The sequence below is a fragment of the Erinaceus europaeus genome, chromosome 10 (assembly GCF_950295315.1).
Source record: "Erinaceus europaeus chromosome 10, mEriEur2.1, whole genome shotgun sequence".
Taxonomy (NCBI): Eukaryota; Metazoa; Chordata; class Mammalia; order Eulipotyphla; family Erinaceidae; genus Erinaceus; species Erinaceus europaeus.
Window position 1 is genome coordinate 39116394 of NC_080171.1, and position 21748 is coordinate 39138141.

Below are 21748 nucleotides of genomic sequence, written 5' to 3' on the forward strand. Positions count from 1 at the left end.
GAAACTCAAAAGTGGGGCTTTAGTCTCTGGCACATGATATCTTTGTGCCAGATTTGAAGAACCCACACATAAATTTTCTTGCTTTATTCTTTTAAACTGGCAGAAGCACTGTGTCTGAGTATGTTTACGTGGCAATGATGTTTTGCTACCCAGTCATTATTGTTTCAGTGGTGATTGAATCAGGAACTAAACAACATCTGAGGTTTTTCAACCTCTGGCCTTTCACTCTTAAAGCTCATTAAGTGTTTTAAATATCATGCTCCTTTTGCTGTTCTAACATACTCTCCAGACTAAAATTTCTGGTCAGTTTTTTTTTTTTTTGGGGGGTGCTGCTGGTGGTGGTGGTAGTGGTGGGACTATGGTATAATACCTGGAAAAGTCTTTCTATAGTTAATCCTTGGTGGCTAACAAATTGACTCAGAAGTACTCATTCTCTTTAACATGCGTAAGGACAAATCAATATCTTTGAGGAATTCCAAGATGTGAGACTTGGTCTTGCATGCTTTGTGTTTAGAGGACATTAAGTATCTTTCTTTCATTCATTTATTTTTATTTTGTATTGTTTTTATGGATAGAGACAGAGAAATTGAGAGGGATGAGAAAGATAGGAAGGGACAGAGAGACACCCCTCAGCCCTGACTCACCACTGTAAAGGATGCAGAAGGTGGAAGGTCTGGCTTCTGTAATTCCCTCCTCACTGAACATGGGCATTGACAGGTTGATTCATACCTCAGCCTGCCTCTCTCTTTTCCTAGTGGGGAAGGGCTCTGGGGAAGCAGAGCCCCAGGACACATTGGTGGGGTTGTCTGTCCAGGGGAGTCTGGCTGGCATCCTGCTAGCATCTGGAACCTGGAGACTGTAAAGAGAATTAATATACAAAGCCAAACAAACTGTTGATTAATAATGAACTTAAAGGCTGGAATAGTGCAGATGAAGAGTTGGGGGATACTCCATCCTGGAGTCTATTTTTTCCTTTTGTTGCCCTTGTTGTTTATTGTTGTTGTTATTATTGTTGTTGTATAGGACAGAGAGAAATCAAGAGAGGAGGGGAAGACAGAGAGGGGGAGAGAAAGATAGACATCTGCAGACTTGCTTCACTGCTTGTTAAGCGACCCCCCTGCAGGTGGGGAGTCAGGGGCTTGAACAGGGATCCTTACAGGATCCTTGAGTTTTGTGCCATATGTTCTTAACCCACTATACTACCACCCTATGCCCCTTTTTCTTTCTTTTAAAAATATCTTATTTATTTATTGGACAGAGAAATTTAGAGGAGAAGGGGAAAGAGAAATGGGGAGAGACAGACAGACACTTGGAACACTGCTTCACCATTCATGAAGCTTTCTCCCTGAAGGTGGGGATCAGGGCTGAACCTGGTTACTAGTGCCCTGTAACATGTCTGCTCTACCAAGTGCATCATAGCCTGGCCCCTTAATGTCTTTCTTTTATAAGTCATGATTGGTTTGGCTCGTAAATAAAAAAACATATAAGGCATTTAACCTAAGACAGGCAAACAGAGAGGATAGCTTTGTGATTATTTTAATGCCATCAATGCCTGAAACCTTACTTTGTTTAGAATTCGTATATCAGGGCCCAAGAGATAGCTCAATGTTGGAGGATTTACCTTGCCAGATGTGCAGTTAGATTGAAGACCCAGCATTATATGGAAGTACCACAGGTACCAAGTACAATTTTCATGCTAGAGTGAGGCTCCAGATCTGATTCCAGCCAGGCTTCCCTGGACTGAAGACCCCACCAATGTGTCCTGGAGCTCCGCTTCCCCAGAGACCCACCCTACTGGGGAAAGAGAGAGGCAGACTGGGAGTATGGACCGACCAGTTAACATCCATGTTCAGTGGGGAAGCAATTACAGAAGCCAGACCTCTGCAACCCACAACAACCCTGGGTCCATGCTCCCAGAGGGATAGAGAATGGGAAAGCTATCAGGGGAGGGGGTGGGATATGGAGATTGTGTGGTGGGAATTGTGTGGAGTTGTACTCCTCCTACCCTATGGTTTTGTTACTTTATCCTTTCTTAAATAAAAAAGAAAAAAAAGAAAAAAGAAAAGGAAGGAAAGAAAAAAAGAAATGAAGGAAGGATGCAAAGAAGGAAGGAATGAAAGAAGGAAGGAAGGATGTGATACATTTAACTCTCTCTTTCAGTCCCTGTACTCACTCATTTTGTAGACGCTGCAGTCATCATGGCATTATGAAGTATTGATACAGGACAAAGGAGATAGGGTCACTGTTCTGGGCCATAAGTTCTGGGAATAATCCTGCCCCTATCATATACTCCTGCTGACATATATAAAGTGTTGTTCATCATCGTACTGTCTGGCCTACAGTATCTGAAAGGAGAAATGAGGTAATGTCTACTTAGACCTTCAAGCTTCTTGGAAGAGCAGCTTTCGACAATAATGTGATTTCCTAATGTTGTAATGGAATATAACTGCACTTAACCTAAATTTCCTTAGCTAGCACAAGAGTATTTGACAGTCTGGCACAAAGGGAGCAGTCTGACTCTGACAGTGAGATTGCAACCTTCAAAGTGTACTCAGCCAAGTGAGCAGCTCTCAGTTTGTGATATTAAGACAGGAAGCAGAATGAGGAAGCAATCAGAGCTAGGTTTGGCAGGGATGGGATTAAGGTATGTGTAATTCTCTTCAAAGGGTTTATATAATATTTGTTTATTTATTTATTTATTTATGCTTACCTTTTTATTGATTGCCATTGACTTACAAATGGAGTTCAGCTTCACATTTCTTGTGTGTGGAAGCATCAGCACACCCATTGCTATAGTCCCAGTGCCATTCCCATGACCAGACTGATAGCTCTACTCTGTCCTTCCACCTCCTCCCTCCCTTGCTCTTCTGATAACTAACATCTATTTAACAGAGTCGGAGTTGTTTTCATTGTTATCTGTTAGTCCTTTTGCTTTGGTTATTTATATTCCACATCTGAGAGAAGTCTTCCAGCTTTTGTCTTTCATTTTCTGGCTTATTTTGCTTAGCATAATCAGCTCAGGTTCTATCCATGTTATTTCAGAAAGCAAGACTTCACCCTTTTGAGTAGTGGAGTAGTATTCTATGAGGTATATATACCACAACTTCTTTATCTAGCTATCTTTTTTTTTTTTAACCAGAACACTGCTCAGTTCTGGCTTATGGTGATGCTGGGGATTGAACCTCTGACCTCAGAGCCTTAGGCTTGAAAGTCTTTTTTGCATAACCTTTATGCTGTTTCCCCAGCCCTTTATCTAGCTATCTGAGGGTGAATATTTAGGTTGCTTCTAAAATACTTCCATCATAGTTGTCTTAGCTGTTGTGAGTTAGTGCTGCCTTGAACATAGAGTCTATTTTTTGTTTGTTCTTTTATTTTTTTAAATTTTATTTATTAATTTCCCTTTTGTTGCCCTTGTTTATCTTTGTTGTAGTTATTGTTGCTGCTGTCGTTGTTGTTCGATTGGACAGAGAGAAATCGAGAGAGGAGGGGAAGACAGAGAGGGGGAGAGAAAAATAGACACCTGCAAACCTGCTTCACTGCTTATGAAGCGACTCCCCTGTAGGTAGGGAAACGGGGGCTCGAACCAGGATCCTTATACTGGTACTTGCACTGTGCCACCACCTGGCTCCCTGTTCTTTTATTTTTTATTATTATTAGTGAGTTAATAATGACTGACAAGATTGTGGGATAAAAGAGGTACAGATCCATACATTTCCCACCACTGGAGTTCTGTATCCCACCCCTTCCATTGGAAGTTTCACTATTCTTTATCCCTCTGGATATATGGACCCAGAGTCATTATGGGGTGCAGAAGGTGGAAGGTCCGGCTTCTGTAATTGCTTCTCTGCTGGACATGGGCAGTGACAGGTCGATCCTTACTCCCAGACTGCTTCTATATTTTCCTAGTGGAATAGGGCTCTGGAGAGGTGGGGTTCCAGGACACATTGGTGAGGTCATCTGCCCAGGAACAGAGTCTATTTTTTATAATTACTGTTTTTTTTTTAATTCTTTAGTAAGAGTATGATGTTGTGGGAATTGTGGTGTTTCTAGTTTTAGATTTTAAGGAATTTTAATACTACTTTCCACAGAGTCTGTACCAATTTATATTTTACCAAAAGTGTATAAGAATTCTTTTTCTCCATATCCTTGTCAACATGTATTGTTTCCAGTTACAGATATGTATGCCATTCTCATAGGCTGGAGGTGATAGTGTATTGTCTTGACTTGTTTAAGGGAGATAGCATAATGGTTATGCAAACAGACTGTCATGCTTGAGGCTCCCAGGTCCCAGGTTTAATCCAAGGAGCCACCATAAGCCAAAGACAGAACTGAGCAATGCTGTGGTAAAAAGTAAAAGAAATAATAAAAAATTACCTTGATTTACATTTTCTAATAATAAATGAAGTTTAATTTTTTATTTATAAAAAGGTAACATTGACTAAACCATAGGATAAGAGGGGTATAAATTCACACAATTCCCACCACCATAACTCTGTATCCCATCTCCTCCCCTGATAGCTTTCCTATTCTTTGACCCTCTGGAAGTATGGACCCAAGGTCATTGTGGGTTTGCAGAAGGTGGAAGGTCTGACTTCTGTAATTCCTTCCTCACTGAACATATGCATTGACAAGTTGATCCATACTCCCAGCCTGCCTCTCTCTTTTCCTAGTGGGGAAGGACTCTGGGGAAGCAGAGCTCCAGGACACATTGGTGGGGTTGTCTGTCCAGGGAAGTCTGGCTGGCATCCTGCTATAGCATCTGGAACCTGGTGACTATAAAGAGAATTAACATACAAAGCCAAACAAGTTGTTGACCAATCACGGACCTAAAGGCTGGAATAGTGCATATGAAGAGTTGGGGGGCCCTCCATTTTGTAGATAGCTAGTAGGCATGTTTTAGTTATATTCCAAAGGGCCTGTGGCTATACTAGTGGTTTTTTTTTGTTTGTTTGCTTGTTTGATTTTGCCTGAGCCTGAAATCTGATATGCAGGTGGATCCTAATTATTGTCTGGGGAGATGATGTCATGGCTGGCAGAAGGACCAGAAAGCTGGATCAGGGAAGAGAGTAGCTCCCAAATATGGGAAAGGTGTATAAATATTGTTGACTTTCAACCTCATCAGTTTGATGTGATCTGGGGCCCATATTGAGCTTAGGAGCCTATGTGACCTCTGCATCCCTATAGATCTGAGCTCACATTCTGTGGTCATAAGTAGGAACATTCCAAGCTGCCCCAATATCAGGACCCATCTCCCTCAGGTGTGGCATAGAGTATATTGTCCAGCCTCCCTTCAGAGGATGGAACATTCTCTACCATTGTTGATCCAAGTTGAGGGAAATGTCCTATGGGGGTCCACAAAGGGGTCTATTGTGTTGTTCCTGATAGCAGTGACCGATAACAATAAAGAGAGGGATTTATTCGAGGTCAAGGCCCATCTTGTCTGTTTGGGAGTCTCAGGACTCCCCGAATAGGGCCCCAGCTGATGGGGTGGCCTGATAGTGGCTAAAGAGTCATCATTAAAGTATGCCAGTCTCTTGCCCTTACTCAGCTTTTACAGTCTTTTCTTTGATAAGGTTAGCTTTGGAGTGAGAGAATTGTAATAGGAAGTAGGTGAGGAGGGTATCTAAGTCTAAGTAGACACTATTTTTTATGAACTTTTTACTGACTCACTACAGACTATTGTGTATTTTTGCTTTCAGGTATATATTTTGCCCTAATTTATGGATACTTGTGAAAATATGCTCTATCTTATGGGACCTGGTCTATATCTAGTTTTTGGGATTTTGTTAGGAAATGAATCTCCTGGAATGGAATTTGTGAATACTATGAAAGGAAAGGTCTCACCTGAGTAATGAGGGTGAAGGTTTGACATTCCATGCCTGATGTCTCTGGACACAGTCTGAAGAGAAGCATGCTGGGGTGGCACTCCTTGCATTGATTAGGTTGGGATCGGCGGATGGAATATCATTTGGTATGACTTGAGAGAAGCATGCAGGAAAGTGAACCCCACCCTAGAGGTTCCAGGACTGGGGAAAATATAGGCTCTAAAGAGGAAGTGGGAGGATCCTGCTGTCTTAGGGTTTAAGAAGACAATAGATAGTTATTACTATAATCACATTATTTGGCCATTGGGTTAGCTTTGAAATATCCCTTTGTTAGGATTTGCTGTATCATATACAACATCACCATAATTTATGTCCTTTGACATTATTTGCATATAGCTGTGCCACCCGTTGTTTCTGTTCTCCCTGGTCTAAGCTTTTAAGAGAGTCAACATATCAAAGACTCGGCCTATGTATTAAAAAACCTCAGTCTGTGCTTTAAAAAGTTTGAGATATTCAATCAATTTTTCCCCTCTCATATTAATTAAATAGTGATTTATTTGCCTACAAATTGATAGGAGTGTACATAAACACCATTCCCACCACCAAAAGACTGTGTCAGATCCCATCCCCATTCCCCTCCTCCTCCCCTCCCTGTGAAGCTGAACATCAATCCTCATGCTCAACCTAGGATTTTTACTTTGGTGCCCTACTCCAAATTCAGTCAAATCCTGCTTTGAGTTTCCCTTTCTGTGATTCTTTCTTAACTTCTGTTTATGGGTGGGATCATCCCATACTTATCTTTATCTTTCTGACTTAGCTCACTTAACATAATTTCTTCTATCTCCATCCAAGATGGGTCAGAGAAGGTGAGTTCACTTTCACTGTCCTTAATAGCTGCGTAAGTCTTCCATTGTGTATATATACCACAACTTTTTCAGCCACTCAACTGTTGTTGGGCACCTGGATTGCTTCCAGGTTTTAGATATTACGAATTGTGCTGCTATGAACATAGGTGCACACATTTCTTTTTGGTTGGGTATGATGGAGTCCTTGGGGTATAAATTAAATTGCCTATTGGGTATCTACAGTTCTTCTTTGAACACGTATCTATTTCTATATTCTGTCTAGTGCTTAATTGTGGTTTTTTTGTATTTTTAAAATATATTTTGAATATTAAGTTCCTGTCTAATGTAAACTGTGTAAATAAATATCTTCTGCCAATAAGTAGTTGGACTCTTTTTTGTCATAGTTTTTAGTTTTATGATATCCATTTATTTTATTTATTTATTTTTTGCCACTGGAATTGAGTCTCAAAGGACATTTCTGCAGTCTATGTCCATGAGTGTGTCACCTATGTTTTATTATCGGTATTTTAAGGTCTTTAGGTTTTATTTTTAATGATTGTGTATTTAGGTATTTTTGTATTATCTTAATTTATTTATTTATTGGATACAGACAGCCAGAAATTGAAAGAAAAGGGGATGATAGAGATGGAGAGAGACAGAGAGACATCTGCAACACTGTTTCACCATTCATGACGCTTTCACCCTGCAGGTGGAGACTGGGGTCTAAAACCCAGGACCTTGTGCATTTATGGTGTGTGTGTGTGTGTGTGTGTGTGTGTGTGTGTGTGTGAGAGATGTTTCAGACAACCTTACTGGCATATATAGTGCTATGGATTAAACCTAGGTCTCCATCCATACATGCAAGTTCTTTAGCCTATCCACTGAGTCACCTCCCTGATCATATGATTTCATTTTTAAGCCTTTAGTTCATTCTGAGATAATTAAAGAACATTTAATTAAACTATTAAAAGAGAGACAGTGAAGGGCTGGGTGGTGGCGCACCTGTTACAATGTGCAAAGACCCAGGTTCAAGCCCCTGGTTCCCACCTGCAGGGGAAAGCTTTGCGAATGGTGAAGCAGTGTTGCAGGTATCTCTTTGCTCTTTCTCTCTCTCTCTGTCTGTCTCCCCCCTCCCTCTCAATTTCTGGCTGTCTCTATCCAATAAGCAATAAAGATAATTTTTTAAAAGATAGATAGAGACAGAGAGAGAGAGAGAGAGAGGACACCTGCAGCATTTCTCCATCACTCCTGAAGCTTGTTTTTGTGGGTGGATACTAAGGACTTAATTCTGGGTCCTTGAACATGGTAACATGTGAACTCTACCAGGTGAAACATCACCATCTTAGGTTATGGATAATCTTAGTAAAATCATATTTTTCTTCATGTCAATTTTCTGTAATTTGAATCAGCATTTTTGAAAGTTAAACATGTATGATTTTATGTTCTTATGTCCTTAATAATTTCACAAATTTCTGTACTTATGTATGAATAAAGCTAAGGCAGACACTAAAAACTGGAAGCCTGTTCTTTACTGATTTTTTTTGTTGTTGATTAAAATGTGGTGCTGTATCTTAATTTCTTTTTTTAAATATTTATTTATTTTCCCTTTTGTTGCCCTTGTTGTTTTATTGTTGTAGTTATTATTGTTGTTATTTATGTTGTTGTTGGATAGGACAGAGAGAAATGGAGAGAGGAGGGGAAGATAGAGAGGGGGAGAGAAGGCTAGACATCTGCAGACCTGCTTCACTGCCTGTGAAACGATGCCCCTGCAGGTGGGGAGGTGGTGGCTTGAACCAGCATCCTTATGCCAGTCCTTGCGCTTTACACCATGTGTGCTTAACCCGCTGTGGTACCACCTGACTCCCTGTATCTTAATTTCTTTCAGAATCGAAGTAAACGCTTGGAGAAGGTCCATGTGGTGATTGGACATAAATCATGTGATTTGGATTCTCTCATTTCTGCCTTTACATATGCTTACTTTCTGGACAAGGTGAGAAATATTATGATATCTGCATCTGAATTATGATATAACTTATTTTATTTCATTTTTTTTAGTTACCACCTTGGTTATCATGGGACTTGGCACCTGCAGGACTAATCCACTGATCCCAGTGGTCATTTTTCCTTTAAATTTTTTTTTTCTATTTTTATTTTGACTGGACAGAGAGAAATTGAGACAGGAGGGAGGGGAAAGAGAGGAGAGAGAGAGAGAAAGAGAGAGAGAGAATGGAGATAAACTTGTGATTACTCCCTTCTTCAGGTGAGGATAGGAAGCCTTGAATTCAGATACTTGCACATGGTAACATGTACTCTAAGTTGGGTACATCACAGCATGGAGTCCCCATGATATAACTTTTAAAAACAAACCTTTTTTTTTTTTTTTAGAAATTTAATGAATTTATTAAATCAATATTTCATGTTCTGGTTTATGGCTATAGAGAGTACATTATTATAATTTATTAGTCAGTAAATATTTATTGAGCATCTAGTATGTGCTAGGCATGGCTCTAGTTAATCCTTATTGACATGCTTCATAAAACATGACTTTAGTAAGACCAGTGTTTTCAAACAAAACATTTAAAAATAATGTGAAAGCTGATTTTTTTTATTTTTTTATTGTTGTTGTTACTATAGTTGTTGTTGGATAGGACAGAGAGAAATTGAGAGAGGACAGGAAGACAGAGAGGCAGAGAGAAAGATAGACACCTGAAGACTTGCTTCACCGCTTGTGAAGTGACCCCCCCCCCCTGCAGGTGGGGAACTGAGGGCTCAAACTGGGTTCCTTACGCAGGTCCTTGTGAAAGCTGATTATTTTTTTATGGGGATTCTAAAAATTAACAAAAGTAAGGGCGAAATTTTTTTAAATCATTTTTGTTGGATAGTGTTGCCCTTGGAAGTACAATATTTTTAATATCCTGGATGAATAATAGATGAGCAATACAGCATATTGATTGGAATTTTTAGTCAAGCAATGAATAGTGGCAATATATGCCATATATATAATATATTTTTAGCTCTGAATTTGTGTTGTATGTTCATCCTTAGCATAATCTCATTTGATTGAGAATCTTTCTATTCTGTGATGTTATTACATGACTATAGAGTTGAAAAACTTTTCTATAAATTGATTTAAAATTTGTACCCCGATTATCCTATAGTCTTGTCAATATTTCTACTTAATAAATAAATAATTTCTTTATACAAGAATTATGACCACCTTAAAGCCTAAAAAATGTACATTTATTTTCCATTTCAATTTTTAATTTTCTGAAGTGAGTGGTGGGTAGCAAGAACAGCTACAGGGCATCTACTAATAATAGTGTATGGTAAAATATTCTAATCTCTATGAGAGTTTTCCTTAAAATTTGTTGAAATTTATGAGAGATTAGTTGATATGAAATGATAAAAATACCTGTATGAAGATATGAATATCAAATACTAATTAAGTAGGGTTTTTTTATTTCCTGGGAGAAAAAAAGTATTGCTAGTTAGTATTGCTAGTTAATATTGCTAGTTAGGATTGCTGACTGAACCAAACTGGTTTTGAGTCTATATGTGGCATGGAATTTCCAGAAAATTATATAATACTAAGAACACCATATACAACAATAAAATGTCTTAAATTAATATAATGACACCTGACAAAAAGAAGTGAGTTATGAGGTAGAATATACTAAGAAAAGGTAGTTATGAGGTAGAATATACTAAGAAAAGAGAGATGTATGGTTTGATTTCTTTGAAGTGCACCACTAAGCTTGGAGACAAATATGGTATTACTGAAGGTTGACCTATTGAGAACTTGCTGTATTTTTGTTTCTTTCTCTTTGTTTTCTGGGCTCCCAAACCATTCCCTGAGTTCTGCGTCTCCATTTAAATTTTTCCTAGAGAACCTGGCTACTCCCACTTGGAGTTTTAAACATGTGATAGGTACAAAGCTTTTAAGTTTTACACACATCATCCCATTTTAATAGTTTTCACTTCAGATGGCAAGTGCCTTTCTACAGATGGGGAAAACGGGCTCAGAATATATCAGGTGGGGGTAGATAGCATAATGGTTATACAAAGAGACTCTCATGCCTGAAGCTCTAAAGTACCAGGTTTATGTATTTATTTTAATTTTTTAATATTTATTTATTTATTCCTTTTTGTTGTCCTTATTGTTTTATTGTTGTAGTTATTATTGTGGTCATTGTTGTTGGATAGGACAGAGAGAAATGGAGAGAGGAGGGGAAGACAGAGAGGGGAAGAGAAAGATAGATACCTGCAGGCCTGCTTCACTGCCTGTGAAGCGACTCCCCTGTAGGTGGGGAGCTGGGGGCTCGAACCGTTATCCTTACACCTTCCTTGCACTTTGTGTCACATGCGCTTAACCTGCTGCCCTGTTGTCCGACTCCCAAGTCCCAGGTTTAATCCCCTGCAGCACCATAAGCCAGAGCTGAGCAATGCTCTGGTAAAATAATAATAAATTAAAAATAAATACATAAATGAATATGGCTTCTGTGAGTTACTCAGCAGAGGCTGGGACTGCCACCTAACTTCTGACACCTACTTCAGAACAGGTTCTGCTAGGATAGGCCTAGGCCACATGCCCTTTGAATATGCAATAATTTGTCTTCAATGACAGGTGTGACATTATAATTAGTTCAGTTTACTGAAGTTGAATGCCAGGAATTAATTAATTATTAATTAGGAAAAATAACTAATGTTAATGGTTATTATCCAATTGCTGATTTACTATTAACCTGTAGGTGGGAGAAAAAAACACTTCATTACAGTGGCTTTGTGCTTTGTATACTATAACATAGGGTGATTCATTTATTTCTGTCAACAGATATGTAGTAAATGTCTACTATGTGTCAGACTATTTCATGCATTGGGTATCATAACTGAACAAAAGTGACCAAAATAAAAACCCTGCTTTCTTAATGCTGGGAGGGAAGAATAAATGATAAAGATGTTAAATTGTGTAATAAGCACTATACTGTGACAGAGTTGGTGATGATGTGAAAATAAAGGTCATTTACTTTATGCAAAAATTCAGTGTTACCAAGCCCATATTCTCTCAGTGATATTTAAGATTTGTCTCTCTCTGTATGTGTTCTCTCTCTCTGTCTCTCTCTCTCTTCCTCTTCCTCTCCCTTCCCCTCTGTGTGTGTGTTTGTGTGTGTGGTGGTATGGATTAAACCCAGGACCTCACTCATGGAAGGGATGTCTTCTCCCACTGAATCAATACCCAGATTCTCCTTTTCTAAAGGCATCTTTATTTTTAAAATTCCTATAGAAAAAATAAGATTTTGGGGTCAGGCAGTGGTTTACTTGGCTAAACACAAACATTAAGTGTGTGAAACCCAGATTCAAACCCCCGCTCCCCACCTGTAGAGAGTAAGCTTCCGGAGTGGTGAAGCAGGTCTGCAGGTCGGTCTCTCTCCCTCCCTCTCTCTCTCTCTCTCTCTCCTCTCCCCCTCCTCTCAATATCTGAAATCTTCTAGATTTTGTTCAATTCTTGGCTTCCTGTTATAAAGACACACATTTAAAGCAAAGATCTTTGTTAATGAAACTTAGTTTACAGGAAACCATACTCTGGTAGTCTGTGGGCCAAATGAGGCTTATGAGTTTTCACTGAACTACACAGTATCTTCAATTAAAAATATTTTAGGTGGTCTGGGAGGTGGTGCGGTGGATAAAGCATTGAATTCTCGACCATGCAGTCCTGAGTTCAATCCCCGGCAGCACATGTACCAAAGTGATGTTCTTTCTCTCCTCCTATCTTTCTCATGAATAAATAAATAAATTCTTTAAAAAATATTTTAGCAAATAAACATCATAGGTAAATCAATATGTTTAACTATCCTTATTAGATTTAACAATAAGTAGATATATTTAGCTACTTTAGGCTTGAATTATTTTATTTTACTTTGTTTATTTTTCCTATTGCTAGTTCTTGGTGCCTGCATGACTCCACCACTCCTTCCTTCCTTCCTTCCTTTATTCTTTCCTTCCTTCCTTCCTTTTTTTTTTGATAGAGGGTGAGAGACAGAGAAGGAGAGATATTTTGTGTGTGTTTTTCTGTCATCAAATCCCTTCTTTGCTCTCTTTTGTAATTTTAATGCTCTACTAATTTCATAAATGTATGTACATTTGTAATCCCAGAAGAGTTTTAAATTCTAGTCTATGATATGAAACAGAGTATTTCAAGTAAGATATGAAAAGTTGCAAGTAAAGCAACAAGAGGTTAAAGTTTATTTAACTGGGGACTGGGGAGATAGCATAATGTTTATGCAAAAAGACTTTAATGCCTGAGGCTCATATATCCCAGGTCTAATCCCCCAAACTACCATAAGCCATTGGTGAGCAGTGCTCTGGTAAAAATAAATAAATAAATAAATTAATTAATTAATAAAATAATAAAAAATTAAGTGACTCCCATGGAATGTATTCTGTTAAGTAGGTCAAAGAAAAGATGGTTATGAATATCAATGGTTTAATACCAACAAAAGAAACTCTAACTTTTTTAATGTCACCCCAACATTTGAGTAAATGTGGTTGTATTCTTTCCTGCTGCTGTTGTCAGTAATTTAGTCAACTTTTTTTGGTAGGTCAGTCCACCTGAGGTTCTCTGTTTGCCAGTGCTGAATATACCAAGAACTGAATTCAACTATTTCACTGAAACAAGGTTTATTTTAGAAGAGCTAAATATCTCTGAGTCATTTCATATATTCCGGGATGAAATTGATCTGCATCAGTTAAGTGATGAAGGAAAGTTATCTATAACACTTATTGGCAGCAACGTGCTAGCAAGGTAAGGCTTAATGTGATACTGTGGAGATAAGGTTTGATCTTTTAGCAAAGTAACATCTGGATCAAGATTTGTGTGGTTTAAAGAGATATATTAAAGGCAGAGAATAAGGCTGGAGAGATAGCTCACTAGGTAGGGAGCCTGTCTTGCCATGTTTGAACCCCCACACCAGATGAGAAGTGCTGTATTGCTAGGAGAAGCTCTGGTGCTATCACTTTTCTCTTCTTTTTGCTGAATTAACATGAACAATCACCACAGTTCTCATAAAGTCTGAGAGACAGCTTTGAGTAGTATCAATTAATTGTTGACAACTGGCTGAGAGTTACTGGTACTTCAACAACTTCATCTATTATGTTCAGGATGACAGCTTGCTTGACTAAATTCATGCATTGACTATTTTGGTGCTTTAAAAATATTTATATATTTAGTTTTATGTAGAGAGAACAGAGCACCACTTGTCCCTGGCATACGATGATGCCTCTGGGATATCGTGTGCCAGTCTTGTGCTCTACAAATGTATAGTTTTACTTTTTAATGTGTAGTCATATAAACCACTATTTAATTACTATGAGAGGGGAAAAATTGATCATATGTCTCCAACTAATGCAGTTCTTATGGATAAAGACAGTACAAGAAGCCAAACGAGTAATCTATGAAGCACCTTTGTTGATCAAGATCTTTAAAGTTTGGTACCAATTAAAACTGGAAAATGCATGTTTATTTGAGACTGAAATGAACTCTGACTTTGGAATTATTACAAAACAGAATTCCTTAAAGAGATTTGTTTATTTATTAACTGAGAGGCCAGAGCGTCTTCACTCCTTTTGATGTCAGAGGTTGAATTCTGATCCTCATGTATGCAAGCAAGCCCAGTGCTCTACCAGCAGAGTTAACCTCCCAATTGCTGAACTAGAATCCTTAAAAAATAAATAAATAAATTGGGAGTCAGGCAGTAGCGCAGTGGGTTAAGTGCAGGTGGCACAAAGAGCAAGGATGGACCAAGGATCCCGGTTCAAGACCCGGCTCCCCACCTGCAGGGGAGTCGCTTCACAAGCGGTGAAGCAGGACTGCAGGTGTCTATCTTTCTCTCCCTCTCTCTGTCTTCCCCTCCTCTCTCAATTTCTCTCTGTCCTATCCAACAATGACAACATCAATAACAACAATAACTATAACAATAAAACAAGGGCAACAAAAGGGAATAAATAAATAAATATTAAAAAATAAATTTACATCTTCACTGCCTTCATAATCATTAGTTCTTTTTTGGAAGACAGAAAGAATTTTTTTTTTAAATTTTAACTCTTTTTAAAAAATATTTATTTATTTATTTCCTTTTTTTGCCCTTGTTCTTTTGTTGTTGTAGTTATTATTGATGTCATCATTGTTGGATAGGACAGAGAGAAATGGAGAGGGGCGGGAAAGACAGAGAGGGGGAGAGAAAGATAGACACCTGCAGACCTGCTTCACTGCCTGTGAAGCAACTCCCCTGCAAGTGGGGAGCTGGGGGCTCGAACCAGGATCTTTTGGCCGGTCCTTGCGCTTTTCGCCACCTGCACTTAACCGCTGTGCTACTGCCCGACTCCCTGAAATAATAAAGTTTTATTCACATCTTCCTGCCTTTGTTAAATTCAAGTAATCACATGTATAAAGAATATTGGTAGAAGTATGAAACACTGTATTCTCTGTAGCACAGAGAAGGAATCACTAGTTTTGAAACCAGATTGTCAGAATTTAATTGTGTGAACCTGGAAAAATTGCTGAACTAATTTGTGTTTCTGTTTCCCCATTTACAAAATAGGAATTTTAAATGGAACTATTTCATGAGGCTCTTAAAACATGACAGTACACTAAAAGTATTTAAAAGTCTGCCTGTACTAGAAGTTCAATAAATGTTCATTATTATTACAATTATTATTTTCCACCAGCAAAATTAGAGCTATAAATGCTAAGGTATGGAGGTATTCTAATTAGTAGAAAATGAAAATATGTAGGATAAGGTTCAACTCTTCTAACTCATGTGAGTGTGCTCATATTTTTGACTGAGAGCAAGTGGTTTGTACAGGAGCAGAAATTAAGTTGGAAATGCAGAAAGCATGCCATATCTTTTTCTCTTCCTTTCCTCCATTTGCTTTGTAGTGAAGACAAAACTTTAGAATCAGCAGTTGTCAAGGTCATTAATCCAGTTGAGCAGAGTGATGGTGATGGCAAGCTGGAGTTCCAAGAGTCTTCCTCCTCCCTCGTGGTAAAAGAGATTCTCCAGGAGGCTCCTGAACTCATCACTGAGCAGCTGGCTCATCTCCTCAGAGGTGAGAGATGACTCTTTCTATTAAATACTGGAAGGCTTAATGGAGTGTCTCTCGACTTGCTCATGCAGAAAGAGTGTGATCCATTCTTGGTTTAACAATCCCTTTAAAGACCACAGGAAGCTTCATCAGAGAGGCAGGGAGTAAAGAGTTTGTTAAAGAGTAGCATTATATTGAGTATTAAAAATGTGCATTTAAAAATAGACATGAGAGATCTTTGCTGTTATGCTAGATAAGAATTTTAAATGCAACAACTGCACCTCTGTTGGGGAGCTGGAATAGCTCCTCTGGCTGTCTTTAGCAGCTTCCAGAGGTGATGCTTATTCCACAGCAGTGGGAGTATGGGAAGAATATCCCAAGCCCCACATTGAAATAACCCTGAAACTGATAGATAATTGGTTTCCATAATACAATTTAGATGACAAAACACACCCATTTCATTTTGGTGATACTGTTGTATCAAGGATAATATAATTAAATTTTCACCTCCTTTAAGACCTCTTCCCCCAACTTTGTAACATATTCCATCTTCATTCTTCCTGTTTGAAGCACCTGGGGACTGAGAAAAACACTCTATCAATTATTCTCTTCCACTCTTCTTCATCTTCATCCATAGAACCCACTGATAGCAAAGATTGCTTTCCAGGCTGCAAACTGAAAGTTGACTTTGATGCCAAGAAAGACTAACACTAAGTGCCATATTGTGTCATTTTAGATAGTTTGGTAGGAAACATTTTCCTTTAACAGTTCATCTTGAACATTGACATAGATTTTTGTATAAATATTTAACATATAAAATGAAAAACAAGGAGGCAGGGCGGTAGCATATCGGATTAAGCACACATGACATGAAGAGCAAGGACCAGCTTAAGGATCCTGGTTCAAGACCCTAGCTCCTCACCTGCAAGTGGCTTGCTTCACAAGCTATGAAGCAGATCTGCAGGTGTCTCTCTCCTCCTCTCTGTCATCCTCTCCTCTCTCAATTTCTCTCTGCCTTATCCAACAACAGCAGCTATAATAACAATAACAACAACAAGGGCAGCAAAAAAAAAAATAAAAAGCAACAACAATGATTGACAGGTTGAAATAACAAATGGAACTAAAGGATGATGAACCAAGGGATTTTGATGTTAACTCAAGTGTCATAACTTGGGTAATGGGTCAATTTTAACTCTTGAATCTTAATTAAATATAAGACTGAAGTTGGACTTAGATATATACACTAAACCAAAACTTAGGTCTCACAGTTTTCCAGTTAGACATTAACACAAAATTCAAAGGGAGTATTTATATATCCCTATAAAAAACTGTAGTTTTAAAAAACTTTATAGTGAGTTAGGCGGTAGCGCAACGGGTTAAGCGCAGGTGGCACAAAGCACAAGGACCAGCATAAGGATCCCAGTTTGAGCCCCCAGCTCCCCACCTACAGGGGAGTTGCTTCACAGGCGGTGTACACCTATGTTTCTCTGTCTATTTTTCTCTTCCCCTCTCTGTCTTCCCCTCCTCTCCATTTCTCCCTGTCTTATCTATGACAACATCAATAACAACAACAATAATAACCACAACAATAAAAAAACAACAAGGGCAACTAAATAAATTTATATTAAAACATTAAAAAATCTTTATAACAGAAATACCACTTGTTCTTAAGCAACACTAATTTCATACACATTTCTTTCCTTTTTTATTGATTTAATAATGATTGACAAGATTATAGGATAAGAGGGGTACAATTTTATACAATTCCCACCACCAGAGTTCTGTATCCCATCCCCTCCATTGGAAGCTTTCCTATTCTTTATCCCTCTGGGAGTATGAACCCAAGGTCATTATGGAGTGCAGAAGGTGGAAGGTCTGGCTTCTGTAATTGCTTCTCTGCTGGACATGTGTGTTGACATGTCCACTCCCAGCCTGTCTTTTTCTTTCCCTAGTGGGGCAAGAGTCTGTAGAAATGGGATTTCAGGACACACTGGTGAGATTGTCTGCCCAGGAAAGTCTGGTTGGCATCATGGTAGCATCTGCAACTTGGTGGCTGAAAAGAGATAAAGCAGAATAAATAGTTTAGTGATCAAGAACTAAGAGATAAAGCAGAACAAAGAGTTTAGTGATCAAGAACCTGAAGGTAAGAATAGAGCAGATGAGACTTGGGGGTTTTTATTTTGGAAAAAGCTAGAAAGTTTATTTTAGGTATATTCTAAGAGGCCCATGACCTTATTAGTTTTTGCCTGAACCTGACATCTAATATGCACGTGGACCCAAATAATTGTCTGGGAAAATGGTGTCATATTTGGAAAAAGGACTAGAAAGCAGGATCCGAGCAAAGAGTAGCTCCCAAGAATGGGGAAAGTATACTGTTACCTGTTAACCCAATTGATCTGATCTGGGGCCCATGTCTATTCATATTTAGCACAGGAGCCTTCGTAACCTCTGCATCCCTATAGGTCTGAACTTGAATTCCATGATTACAGCTAGGAACAGTCCAGGCTGCACTCATTTCAGGACCTGTCTTCCTTGAGTGGCAGAGTGTGTTGACTCAGGCTCCCATTGGAGAGTTGGGGCAGTTTCTATCATTATTCCACAATGAGGGCAAGGTCCTGTAGACGGCCACAAGAGGGTTTATGGTGTAGGGGCCAGGTGGTGGGTGGTGCACCTGGTTGAGCGTACATGTTACAGTGTGCAAGGACCTGGGTTCGAGCCCTTGTCCCCACCTCCAGGTGGGAAGCTTTGCAAGTGGTAAAGTACTGTTGCAGGTGTCTCTCTGTCTCTCTCTCTCTTTATTACTCCCTTCCCTCTCAATTTCTGGCTGTGTCTATTCAATAAAGATAATAAAAAATTTAGAATAAATATATATATAAAGCTTGCCAAACTCAACCACAAGAAAGCAAATAACCCCATCCAAAAATGGGGAGAGGACATGGACAGAATATTCACCACAGAAGAGATCCAAAAGGCTGAGAAACAATACTCAATGAAAAAATACTCCAAGTCTTTGATTGTCAGAGAAATGCAAATCAAGACAACAATGAGATACCACTTGACTCCTGTGAGAATGTCATACATCAGAAAAGGTAGCAGCAGCAAATGTTGGAGAAGTTGTGGGGTCAGAGGAACCCTCCTGCACTGCTGGTAGGAATGTAAATTGGTCCAACCTCTGTGGAGAGCAGTCTGGAGAACTCTCACAAGGCTAGAAATGGACCTACCTTATGATCCTGCAATTCCTTTCCTGGGGATATATGCTAAGGAACCCAACACACCCATCCAAAAAGATCTGTGTACACATATGTTCTTAGCAGCACAATTTGTAATAGCCAAAACCTGGAAGCAACCCAGGAGTCCAACAACAGATGAGTGGCTGAACAAGTTGTGGTATATAGACACGATGTAATACTACTCAGCTATTAAAAATGGTGACTTCACCATTTTCAGCTGATCTTGGATGGAGCCTGAAAAAATCATGTTAAATGAGATAAGTCAGAAACAGAAGGATGAATATGGGATGATCTCACTCTCAGGCAGAAGTTGAGAAACAAGATCAGAAGAGAAAACACAAGTAGAACCTGAACTGGAGTTGGTGTATTGCACCAAAGTAAAAGACTGGGGTGGTGTTGAGGGAGAATACAGGTTCAAAAAGGATGACAAAGGACCTAGTGGGGTTGTATTGTTATGTGGAAAACTGAGAAATGTTATGCATGCACCAATTATTGTATTTACTGTCGAATGTAAAACATTAATCCCCCAATAAAGAAATTTTAAAATATTTAAAATAAATAAAAACAAAAATCTCACTCTGGAGACATGGTGGTTACTGGAGGGAAAAAGAAGGGTAAGTAGCAGAAAAGATAGACAGTGGGAGTCTGGCGGTAGCACAGCAGGTTAAGCGCAGGCAGTGCAAAGCGCAAGAATGGACCAAGGATCCTGGTTCAAGCCCTCGGCTCCCCACCTGCAGAGGAGTTGCTTCACAAGTGGTGAAGCAGGTCTGCAGGTGTCTATCTTTCTCTCCCCCTCTCTGTCTTCCCCTCCTTTCTCCATTTCTCTCTATCCTAGCCAACAACAACAATAATAACTACAACAATAAAACAACAAGGGCAACAAAAGGAAATAAATAAATAAATATTTCTATAAAGCCTTGACAGAGCAACATTATGAATTTTGAAACAAATAACAGCAATTGTTCTTAACTTAGAATGTGAAAAAAACTCTGTCCTAGGTTTTATTTATTTATTTATTTATTACATCTGGGGTTATCCCTGCCAGCACTATACATCCACTGCCCCTAGTGGCCATTCCCCCCTCCATTTTTATTTGATAGTACAAAGAAAAATTGAGAGTGGACAGGGAAATAGAAAGGGAGAGAGAAAAATAGACACCTGCAGACCTGTTTTGCCTCTTGTGAAGCTTCCTCCCTGCAAATGGGGAATGAGAAGTCTGAACCAGATCCTTATACATAGTACTATGTGCACTTAAGCAGGTGCACCACTGCTGGGCCCCTGCCCTGGTTTTAAAGAAACAAATTCTCTCCTGTATTATTAGCAATTCTGCTTAAAGCTTTAATAAATTTGAGTTGCTCACTATTTTAGTACTTGGATTAGCAGCTTCAAAAAGATACTTTGAAGGAAGTCAAATAGGAGAAGATCAGGTTTCTCTCCCCCACCCCTCCATCTCCCCTTTCCACCTCTTATAATGAGTGAAGTGTTCATCTCCTCCGAAAAAGGCACAAAGTCCAAAAGGAATTATGTCTGTTTTGCTTACGAAGAGAGAAGGAACTTTTTTCCTGCTAGATATAAAACTATAATTATTTCTCAAACCTTAGAATATAAATTATTTCTTTGGTGGTGAAGAACTTTTCATTGTAATCTTAGAATCTTCTAATCTATTACTAATCACAAAAATAAAAAAAGTTAAAAAGAATGTAAATAATTTCTTCTGACATACAACAGTAAGCTTTAATCTTAAATTCAGACATTTCAAATGTATAAGATTATGACCAAAAAATTATGTTGTATTTTCTTTTATTTCCTCCTACTTCCCCCTCTTCCCTCTATTATTCATTATTTGATCTGTTTCAATATGAAAAATTGAATCCCAGGTGAAACAAAGAAAGAGGCTTAAAGCTTTTCTTTTCTGCTAAGAATTTACCATGCGAATATGCCTTTACTGTGGTGCATGTTTTCCCCAAACAACTTCTGACTTCATTAGATCATGTTTAATATTAATGTACTGCGTTTGCTTTTGGCAAGAAGACCTCTGCTTCTCTATTCTTTTGAACAAAAAATATTGTGGCTGATATTTTTTTCTAAGAGAATAAAATGTTTGCTACTATTTTCTTATAATTACTTTGTTGCTTGTTGTTGTAAATCCCCCAAGTCTGTGAATAGCTGGGACATTTTGGGGTACATTTATATGGACTTAAGTTTTGTTTTAGTTCTACAGAATTTTCTAAATGTTAAATCAACTATACACTTAAAAAAAAAAAAGGTTTGATTCTGCTAAAAGGTGCCTTTGGCTACTGTATATATTGAGATTTATATTTAACTAAATATGTAGCAGAATGAGTCTAATGTGAAGTAGAAAAATTTACTGTGAATGAATCCTTTGGATAAAGTTGTGTCATAGTCTTTTTTAAAATAGAATTATTTTATTTTAAATGATTTTTCAGATATCCATGGGAAATGCGCTAACATGTATTAACATTTCTTTTTTTTCCCCAATACTATAAAATGTAAAATGAGTGAGTATAGTGGATATCTTTTTTTTTTAGCTTCCCTCCCACATTTACTTGTCATCTTCTTTCTACTGATAAAGTTATATTTAATTGTCTTCTATCTAATTATAAAGTTCCTATCCGGCCTCTTGAGTGCCCAACACTTTACCCACTATACCACTTCCCAAGATTCTAATATAAAATTATACTTAATCATAAACCAATGTCTTCAGTCTCTTTTCATTGAATTGTTCTAGGGCTCTGTTAAGTGGAGTAGT

The 21748-nt window shown here is 38.4% G+C and overlaps 1 protein-coding gene across 1 annotated transcript in view; it reads left to right on the top strand.

The window, feature by feature from the left end:
• Window positions 1-21748, top strand: part of PRUNE2 (prune homolog 2 with BCH domain) — a 328462-nt gene that overhangs the window by 66878 nt on the left and 239836 nt on the right. Inside the window, exons 2-4 of the mRNA XM_060199543.1 lie at window positions 8556-8660; window positions 13267-13469; window positions 15603-15772. Of these exons, the coding sequence (XP_060055526.1) occupies window positions 8556-8660; window positions 13267-13469; window positions 15603-15772 (478 nt within the window). The remainder of the gene's footprint in view (window positions 1-8555; window positions 8661-13266; window positions 13470-15602; window positions 15773-21748) is intronic.